Source organism: Malus domestica, chromosome 16, assembly GCF_042453785.1.
Source record: "Malus domestica chromosome 16, GDT2T_hap1".
NCBI classification, from domain to species: Eukaryota; Viridiplantae; Streptophyta; class Magnoliopsida; order Rosales; family Rosaceae; genus Malus; species Malus domestica.
The window spans coordinates 546,729-558,039 of record NC_091676.1 but is presented as its reverse complement, the minus strand read 5'-3'; the positions used below and the strand labels follow the sequence as shown (position 1 = coordinate 558,039).

Sequence of the window (11,311 nt, the reverse complement as noted above, 5' to 3'; positions counted from 1 at the left end):
TAATTTACTCAAAATCTTTTTCATCCATATCATGAAATTATAACGTGGTAATATTCGATTTTTGACGTTGATAAATCATACGATAATGGTAGGAAAATGTTGAAATGCTTCTATCCGGCCTCCGAAATAGTGGATTGTCTTGACGATTGTCACCAGCTAGTCCATTTAAAAAAAATAAATAAATAAAACTTTACCCCGATTTTATTTGGACATACAAATCCACCACATTTTCAAATAAAGTGGGACGTTACAATTCCATATGAGACGCGCTTATATAAAAAGTATATTAACAAATGTGTTTTTTTTTATAACTAAGAACTAGAATGCCATTTTCAAGATGGTAAACGAAACCAAAGTCAAAGATGAAGACTCGGAAAATGATTTTCTCTCAAAATTTAAAAAGGGATTTTAAACAATGGAGGACAACATATCACCTTATAGAGTTTGACATTCGAGAAGTGAAACCATCCTTGACTTGAATTAAAGAATGGTATGATCATATAGGGTTCAATTTTCAAACAAGTATATATATATATATATATATATATATGTTGCAAAATAAGAGTTATTTATTTTTTGTTTAAGTGAGAATCGTTATTTCTTAATTTTCAAGGTTAGGTGAATGATTTAGTTATTTGATTTCTATATACTAGAGATTGAACTCCATGGATCAACCATGCATGCATGATCCAACGTTGGTTAAAGAAATCAAATCGCCGGGTACAGACCGCAGTTGAAGACTTTGCTTCTTCTGCTTTCCCCAATATTTTAGATTAAATGTTTTGATATTTCAATGAATTTGTGGTCTTTATTATTCAATAATATTAATGTTTACAAGTAACATACTGTCTGTAGACTGTATTAATCAGAACAGTCAAACATGCATGTCTCAAATCCCAAACACACGTCTATAATCAAAGAAACAAACAACGTCACAACTCAAGGGTCAAATATAAACAACAGGTTTGGACCACATGTATACACGAGAAGGTTTGGGATTAAAACGTTTTGGGTAAGTACGCAGGTCCAATTTGTACAGATCTTGTGGGACATTTGTGTGTGTACGTGTGTGTGTGTACCGTGTAATGTGTAATTCATTCTATTTAAAAGGATTTACAGTTCAGTTAGTTAATCTCATTTATCTTTACACAAATAAAACGTAAATGTAGTATTGACGTCGACGGAGATGGCGATAAGCTTTGGGTGTGGACAATTGGCCGGAAGATAACTTCGCTCGCTGGCCCGGCCGGCAGGCGGGTGGCGTGCTTAGTCCTGAGATTTTCTATTTTCTCATCAATATAGCTCGTATAAAAATTAGTAGTTTATTACCATTTTCTTAGCATAATAAAAGAAAATTATAAATAACCAAATAAGTAATCACGTAAAATACAAGGAAATTATCTCTTTAAAAAAGAAAATTCAAAACCTATTTATCCATCGGGGGATACATGATCGATCTTGTGAAGAATGAACATGTCACATGTATGATATATGTCTAATGTCCACAACTGTTCACGTGTGTTTCATATATGATCTTTATCGTAAAGGGTTAACCTTTCTTTTATTGGTCTCCTTTATTTTTAGTTGTGACGAAAACACATGTGGTACACCACGTATTTTAATAGGAATAGTGAGAAATTTTATTTTTTAAGTTAGTAACTTTTTAGCACATATATCTCACCATTTGTTTAGTAACACGTGGTGTACCATTCCATGTACCAGTCACATTGAAAAATCTCTCTACCTAAAGGTTAACCTTTCAATCCACACACAAAAAGTAAGAAAAATAAATCGACTGATGCGAAAACTATATATATCGGCAGAGAGAGCATGCATGCATCCATGTAGAGTACGTACGTACAAGGGACCAAACATGCAAACTCAGCCTTTACATAGAGATATTTTGAAACCTGTGATGGTGAGGATAAAGTCTTATGTCAGTGAGGAACCAAATTATGCAAGGAATTATAGAGATTGAGTTATTCTTCATATTGCCAATTAATTTTATGGTTGAATTCCAACTTTCTTGATGATATCAGAGCAGGTTAGCCCACGTGTGAAGCCCAAATAGCCACACGTACTCCATGTCACCTCATTTGTATTGTTCACGTGTAAGGCTTGAAAATTCGTCACATATAAGGGACGTGTGATAATGTGAGAACAGTCCTACATCAATGAGAGATAAACCATACAAGGGCTTAGAAAAGATTGGATTACTCCTCATATGATCAATTCATCTTACGGTGGAACTTCTAACTTTCTTCAAAACCTTCAACCATAATCAAATATTTCATCAAGATGTACGTACTATCCGAGAACTTGGGTTACTTCAGTTAAAAAAATTGCTCAAAAATAGGCAAAATGGCAGATTAATAGGCGTCCATATTCTCGCAGCTTCAGCTCAATCAAGCTAGCTAGAACGATACACCTCTTTTTATGTACCCACGTTCAAAATTCTTTTTTAATTATTTAGATCAATTTAGTGTAGAACACAGCTTGTATCTTAAAAAAAAAAAAAAAAAAAAAAAAAAAAAAAAAAGTCATCCATACGCACAATTTGTGTATGTTCATCCATCCCCACTTGTGCATGATTTTTTATTTTTTTTGGTAAGTAAAGTGTACGTGTTTGTCTTGAATTAAACTTCCTCCATTAACAATTAAGAAAAGTTTGACGGACCCTAATAGCAACATCCACCTCCTCCAAAGTAGAAGTAGTCAAGACTATCCCAACTATCTATATTGGATATTGTATATTAATATGAAAAGTTTGATGAACCCTTATCTGTATGATCCTCCATTCCTCCTCCTCAGTCCTCAATCCTCATGTTGGAGCTACCACTAATTTAATACGTACAACCAGCAAACTCATATATTTACTGAGAAAGTGTCATGGATCACTGCTACAAGTTGCCTTCCACTAGTCTTGCCACGACCCCATTCATTCAAAAACCCTAAATTCCTAATTCATTGGATTCTCTTACATTTGAGGCGGTTAGAGAGTACCATCTGTGTAGAAGATGTGAGCCATGCCATGCGTCACTCATCATCCACGTATGAACTAGAGAAATAATAAAAGAGAAAATTAATCTTATGTTTCGTGAAATCTAAGTTTAAGATTGATCCAGTGATCAATGTTAATCGCATTTAGAGAAATAATAACTTAATATTTTACTTTTAGGAATTAGTGGTTTACACTTTACACTACATGCTTCAATGTCAAGCATGGTATATTTACTCTATGGATTTTCGTCATAACTAGTACTCAAGTAACAGACCCTGCAAATCATATACTTACTTTTCTTGTGCCAAAAGTAGAGGGTGCATTCAATTAGGATTTTGAGAGATTTTAATTCTTTTAATGAGTCTATGGGTATTCAATTAGGATTTTAAATGATTATCTGAAATTCAAATTGTGTTTAATTATGATTTTAAGATAGACTAGTAACATCCTTAGAAATCCAATGTATTCAATTAGGATTTTGAAGAAGTTTATAATGTTACAGATGTATTCAATTATGAATTTATTTTAAAGAATTTGAAAAAGTTGTGAAATTAGAGAGAATTGGTGATATTTCGTAGTGTATTTTAAGCATCCACAAATATCACATCTCCTTATGAGATTTCGAGGGAATTGAATCAAAATTTTACATGGAATTTCTACAAATCAATTAAAATCCATAAAAAATCATGGATTTATAAGTCCATTAAAATTTCTCAAATTGCCAATTAAATACATCCTCCAAATGTCTAATTTGATTTTCCAACACGAAAGATATAATCAATTAGATTCTCATACATTTTTATACAAAAATATACTTACACTAAATGTAAGAAAATAAATTGATATTGAACTCGTTATTTACGAGATTTGACCCTAAAATATTTCACTTATAAATCAAAAGAAATATCGTTAAATTGTGGTACTAAGTGGATAAATTTTCATCCTATTAATTAAGAATCAAAACTAATGATGCAATCAACCACCCACTACTCGCTACAGATTGTGGATGCGACCCCATTAGAACGCGACATCCCTAACAAACTTTCCCGAGCACCATCTTCGCCTGGGGTTTTTTGCCCTGATTAAGTATTAACTGGGCCTCAGCGTGAAGCACTAAGTTGTTATTAGCCCAAGGCCTCTTAGCCTAGTAATGCACATATATAGGTAAATACACATCTTATTTGCACATGTTTTTTTCTGAGCCATTAATTAATCTGAACGGCTGTATTTATAACACTGAAATTGATCATTTCCGGATCTCTTTCATTAAATCCACAAATTTGAATCTTTGAAATTTGATCTAATGGCTAAAAACAAAAGCCATTTTTAAAAATTATAATAATTTTAGCCGTTAGATCAAATTTCAATAATTCGGATTAATAGATTTGATGAATTTGATAGAAGGAATCCGAAAATAATCCATTTCCTTATAACACAAACATAAGCTACAACCAGGTCAAAATACCCTAAATTGCATTTTCTGACATTCTCGTAGTGCTCCACACAGCCACGGCAAACCCTTTGTTCGATTAAAAAGTAGGAAATTCGACAAGGCTGGAGGGAAAATAAACAATAAAAATATTACTTCTCGAAAAGGAAAAATTGCACAAGAGGAGTGGAGGAGACAGACGCCAGAGACAGCAAAGGAGTGACGTTAATCGGGTCTTCAGCTTTTCGAGTTTTGCAATTCGGGTTTCTTTCACCCGGTTGTAACGTAAATTAAAGGATTCATGTTGTTCGTCCATTTTACTCATGTGTATATAAATGTGTAAATAGGCATGTCGACTAGAGAAAAATCGTAACTTAGAAAGCAGAGTGAGGACCGCTATTAAGATCGGTAGAGGTAGTCTCATGTCGGCCCAAAGGTATATGACCCAAGACTCTAGGATGTGTTTACGTAAGGGAATGGAGTGAGAGGAAAAGGAATTGCATTTATTCCAAGTGATTCAGGTGTTTATTAACATTAGGGGAATGAAATTTATGTGGGATCCACTAAAAATAGGGAATCAGATCCCTGATTTGCATGGAATTGAACTACCAACCAATATGGTATTTGGATTCCGGAAGAAAGCTCAACCCGGAATCAGATTTTTCTACCCAATATACCCTTATCTCCTTCCCTTGTCTACGGTAGCACAGCACCCAGCGCCTTCCTTATCTCCTTCCTTTGTCTCTGGTTACACAGCACCCAGCGCCTTCCTTATCTCTTTCCCTCGTCTCCGGTGGCACAACACCCTCTTAATCTCCTTCCCTCATCTCTGGTAGCACAACACCCATTCAAATCAAAACCCAGTGAAGAACCAGACATAAGACAGAGACAGAGACAGAGGACCAATATAATAAATAAATAAATAAATATTTGGAATTAATTAGTTATTTGGAACAAGAAGAATCAGAAGAAGAAGAAAGAATAATCAGAAGAGAAGAGGAAGAATCAGAATGGAAGGAGATGGGGATTTATAGAGGGGGAGGGCTGCGTTAATTTTGTTGTTTTTAATCGAAGGCGTTCACAGAATTGGCATCGGTGGGGGATTTTTATATGGTAAATAAAGAATGTTTTAGGATAAATAATTGTATTAGTGTGATATATACAAAATAATTATATTATTAAAGGCTTCTTATATGGTAATTAAAGGGTTTTTAAGAATAAATAATTGTATTAGTTTTTTTATATACAAAATAATTGTATTATTAATTAGTTAAATAAAATTTATATCTGTTTTGTACAAGGGTATTTTAGTAATCAAACTGCTTTTGATTCCGATTCATGTGAATTGGTAAACAATAATATAAAATATGCATCATTTGCACTTCAATTCCATACAGTTTCAGTAAACAACTTCAACAGGAATCTGATTCTGATTCCACCTCAATCCAATTCCTCCTCAATTCAATTCTCCCTCAATTCAATTCCCTTCAATCTGATTACGGATTAGTAAACGCGCAACTAAAGTTTTGGGTGGGTCAGGGCTGAATGCAGGGGTAGAGCTTTTAGGTGGGTTTTTATTTTATAGGTAGCTGTTATTTGGTTCAACAGTCGAACTTTATGATACTCTAAGTTAAAATTTGGAGAACAACTTATGACACTAATATAAACTTATGACACTAATATATTGCCAACGACATCATCTGTTAATAATGTAACATCATAGACTCACAAAGAGACGTGTGTTCATTATTTTTTTCCTTCTCAAACTTATTAAATAGTTCATTTAACCCAATCAAGCACATATAAAGGGAGGGACTGAGGAGCTCCTCAGCACACGCTCCTGGCCAAGTATTTTTCAATCCGCATCACTTACAATATATCCTCTTTTTTTATTGTTACATTAAAAGGCATCCACCCATATCTCTTAAGATAAGTTCTTACATACAAATGCATATATAAAGCACCTCTCATCATTTATGTGCGAGTGTTGCTACATACAGGTAATCTGGGGCAGTAATTTCTCTCACTTCACGAACAAAACACTCTTTTTTAAGTAATACTACTGTTTATACATTACGTTATGAGCGTAAAAAAAAAAAGAAAAAAAAAGAATGTACTCTTCTTAAAAAGTCCAGACGTACCTATCTATTCCAACGAAACATGCTATTCCAAATATGAATCCGACACCCACTCCGGCAATAACTCCGGTAGAATCCTTGTTTGATTTGCCGTACCATGTTCCCAGAGGACCATCCTCTCCGGAAGGACAAGGGGAAGCATCGTAGCCGCAAAGACTGTTCCCTTCAAAGCTTGAACTTGAGAAGGTCAAAAATTGACCTCCTGTAGGGATCACCCCATACAATTCATTGTACGCAACACTAAACTTGGACAAGAAGCTAAGGTCAACCAACGAAGGCGGGATTATCCCCGAAAGCTCGTTATGAGACAAATCCAGAGTCTCCAAGCTCACCATCTCAGATAAACTAGTCGGAATTGGTCCTGATAATCTGTTGTACTTCAAATCCAAAACATGAAGCAACCTCAGCTTACTAAAGTCTGGCCAGATTGCTCCACTGAGATTGTTATTGCTAAAGTCCAATGTAGGCCGAAAGCTCCATACCCGATTGTATTGCAAGCCTCGTCCACTCACCCTCCACACGAAAAGAGGGAAATCAGGGGAAGGTTCTTCAGTTGAGCTCCTCCCATTAATGAAGCTCCATAGTCCAGTTAAGCTTCTTGGGATTTCCCCGCTGAGAGAATTGTTAGATATGTCCAAGTAGAAGAGACTGCTAAAATTGCCAAACCAGACTGGAATTGTTCCTTCCAATTGGTTCCATGATATATCCAACAACTGCAATCTGCTGCTAGTACTCAACCATTGGGGGATTGAACCCGTGAGCCTGCAATATGCAATGATCAAAACCTTCAACTTTTCAAAATGAAGGGTTGGATCAGCGGGAAATTGTTCACCGTGGAAGTTCAAGGTGAGAACCAAAGTAGTCAGGTTATGACACTGCTGTAAAATTTGAAGGGCGGAAGAGATATTGGAAAGGCTGCAATTTGACAGCGAGAGGTAAGAGAGGCTATGGAAATTCTTGAAGTTTTCTGGTATTTCACCAGTGAAGTTGTTACGGGCAAGATTGACATCACTCAAATGCCGACAAGAGGGAAGATTGGAGGGAATAGGCCCATCAAACTGATTGGAACCGAGATCAAGAGAGGTCAAACTAATCATTGCTGAACAATTTAGAGCGATTGAGCCCTGCAATGAATTGTTTCTCAAATTAAGCAAAGAAAGAGTCGACGAACTCGACAAGGAAGGGGGTATCTGACCACCAAACCTATTCGAATGAGCTACAAAATACTGTAATTTCTCTAGGCTGTAGAAAACATCTGGGATTGTTCCTGCAAACCCATTACTTGAGATATCCAAACGGACAAGGTTAATGAGGTTACCGAATTCTTCGCTGAGTGGCCCGGCTAGGTTGTTGTCTTGAATGCTCAATTGGGTTAGCTTTCGCAGGCGAAATAAACCTTTGGATATACCGTCACCTGTGCCTGTAAGATAATTTGTACTCAGGTCAAGGTCCTCCAAGGAAGTACAATTGCCAAAATCTGGTGGAAGATTGCCAGAGAAGTAGTTAGTGTAAGATTAAACTTATCAAAAATATAAGTTAAGAGATTAAGCTCATGAACCACAAATTTATACAAGTATTAAAATCACAATTCGATAAATACAATGACAAACTAACCCGTAAAAGCAGTGGAAGAACAAGCCAAACCAGACTTCAAACAGTGCACCTTCTCCTCTCTTGCAAAACCAAAAGTACTCAAACTAACAATAGGTCTTAGTTCAATATTGAGCGTATGTTTTGTGAGAGCAGTGGCTTATGTTTTTATACTAAACATAGATTGCCCTATTACAATCCTACAAGGAATACAAGACCAAATCCTTGTATAAGTATGAGTTCTATTCTCGAGCCAATAGTAGAGTTTCAATCCAAACCAAAGTTGAATTAACTCTTATAAACACATTAAGACCTCTTTATACCAATCTAAAATAACAATGATTATTACTAAACTGTAAGAATCACACTCATACTCTAACATTCTCCCACTTGAGTATGATTCACAACAGTAAATAATCATCTCAAATTCAATATAAAGGTGATCACATAAGTCATTTTTCAACCACACTAGTACATAGACACAACCAGCTTACATAAACCAAAACAATGAATTTATAATTGCCTTTGCAACACAATATACAGATTTAACTTACAAATCACAATGTCCAGTTTGTGTTCATAGCAATGTATCTAAGCTCAAAAGTAAACCAAGACGTCTACTCCCACTCATATAGCCACCAAATCTTTTGGATAACAAAAGCTTAACCTCACATACAACTTACCTATGCATTTTAAAGTATTGAACTTAAGAATCTTTTCTGTTACATCGCAGAATTAACTCAAAAGTCACAACATACTTAATTTGCACTTTGTAATTATGTGAACCAATATAGCAAAACCAAACCAATTTGCTCCCACTTATCTAGGCCATACTCAACACAACCAAGTTAAGTAAAAGATGTGGTATAGCAATTATATTAACTAAAAAATCATTCCAATACAATGAACGACTAATCAGAATCCATATGGAAACCAAATTCATTTCCTTTTGAATGCTAACCGACATAATAGGATCTTTCTCATTACTTAAACAAATTAAGTAACACAAATAATTCAACCAAATGAATTATAATGGCCGGCCTAACTCTTAGCCTTATGCTTACATTCAAACATATGATTCTCCCACTTAAGCATAAGCAAAATGTATTGCACAACCAATAAAGAAACCGGAGATATGAACCAATTGGTTCCTGATTCCTCACCAATTGCATAATCTCAGTTTAGTCATATACACCTAAACCATTATGCAAATAGTCTATGTATCAAAAGATAGTCACAATCCATTCGGAAAAACTTATCTCACATAAACCCAAAATCACTAGTTTCAACAATGATCAAAATCAGAATAGCAAGCACAATATTTTTGCATTCAATTTGATCCTAACTAGTTCAATATCTAGTTCAATATCCATCGAGCAAGATCGACCAAATTTTGATAATGTCTAGATATATATCACAACAACATGTCTTGATTAAAACGAGATAATCAAGACCACTATTTGTTCTGGAGAACTCAAAGTTCATCTTCCTCCCTATTTGTGATTTCAACCAAAACATAATAGCGGAAGCATGCATCATAAATGAAATCACAAATATACATATACAACAAGCATGCATCTTAAACTCCTTGATTTTCACAATACCATATTAAGCACATGCTTTCTTATGAATTCATAAATTAAATCAATATGCATTCGGCAATGTCAATTTGTGTTGTACATAATAACTAAGGTGACGGTAACCCAAATTAAAATTCCTATCGTGAATTCAATGTCAACACCACAAGAATGTACACCAAACAAGTCTATATATGACCCCATAGAGGGTATATAAATTGAAAACCTAATTTATTTATTTTCAAGTATACACCATGAATGATATAATATGCCAACCATAAATCATGTGCCCAAAATAATGAATAAATCGCATACTCAAAAAGATGCATATATATGTTTACATATACTTTTATAATAATGAGAATGAAATCACGACCATTAGAAAAGCCCAACTTTATAGCCGCAAAAATTCACTTGAGGCAATCAATAAAACATATCAAAAGATGATTTCAAACATCTCACATAAATCACAAGTTGGCATCTATATAGGGATTTCGAGTTTAATCATGCCTTCACAATATATATAAATAAACAAGCATACTCGAAATAACAAAAGCCCTAATTCATCATGCTCTAACTCATCACACTATAATCATGCATATAAGAGAACAATTAATCATGCATGAAACAGTGAAATGAGTTACCCGAATGCATCACTGGACCCGTATTAGTCAACCCGACTGAGATTCCTCGACTCCACATCAACGAAACAAACTATCCATCAATGCTTGAGAACCATCCATGCAGATTGCCTTCACTCCAGATTCACATGGATCCCATAATATTGCAAATTATTGAAGTAAATCTCCAGTGTTACAAGTTCGCCGAACCAAAATCATCGTCAAAAGTTATCGGCCCGTATCTCGTCAACACAAATTCCCATAAAAAGACAAACCATGAACATTAAAATCTCTTAGACAAACAAAACTTTTAATGTCATCAAACCAAGATTTCATCTTTCTTTTATCTTACTAATATTTGGTCTGTACAAGGCATATTTTATGCACATCTTTATAATCAGATTCATTAATTCAAAACGATAAAACCCACAAAAAGCCACGGATTATTGATTACAACAATAATAGCATATGTACTCACATTCCATAACCACCCAATGAATCCTTGATTAATTCTTATAAAAATTCAACATGGAATCCAACGCACAGCAGAAAAATTAATAAATGTACAAGCTTTAATAGATTAATTCTATCAAATTGAGTTCAACATGTAGCCATCATTCGTTTGGCATCTACATGCCAAAGTTACAAGACCGTATGCGGCAAACATGATATTCATTACAAGAAACTCAATTCAAAGTCCAAAATTTCTCACAAACTAAGCCTGAACCCTGCTAATTTACCGTCACGTATTTTGCACTTTTAATTTAATACTTTCAATTTGAATTCAAGAGCAAAAATCATAGGCTCTGATACCACATGTAAGATTAAACTTATCAAAAATATAAGTTAAGAGATTAAGCTCATGAACCACAAATTTATACAAGTATTAAAATCACAATTCGATAAATACAATGACAAACTAACCCGTAAAAGCAGTGGAAGAACAAGCCAAACCA

At 34.6% G+C, this 11,311-nt stretch overlaps 1 protein-coding gene and 1 long non-coding RNA gene across 2 annotated transcripts; both read right to left on the bottom strand.

The window, feature by feature from the left end:
* Positions 1-6,402: 6,402 nt before the first annotated feature.
* On the bottom strand, positions 6,403-8,297 carry LOC139187691 (phytosulfokine receptor 1-like; the record flags this gene model as incomplete). The annotated part of the gene is made up of 2 exons (XM_070815391.1): positions 6,403-7,988; positions 8,183-8,297. Coding segments are annotated over 2 exons (1,551 nt in total), but the record flags the coding sequence as incomplete, so codon positions are not given.
* A 3-nt stretch (positions 8,298-8,300) lies between these two features.
* On the bottom strand, positions 8,301-10,505 carry LOC139192844 (uncharacterized). The gene is made up of 2 exons (XR_011577308.1): positions 10,380-10,505; positions 8,301-8,358 (listed from the first exon to the last, which is right to left on the bottom strand). It is a non-coding gene; the product is annotated as an uncharacterized lncRNA (long non-coding RNA).
* Positions 10,506-11,311: the final 806 nt, after the last annotated feature.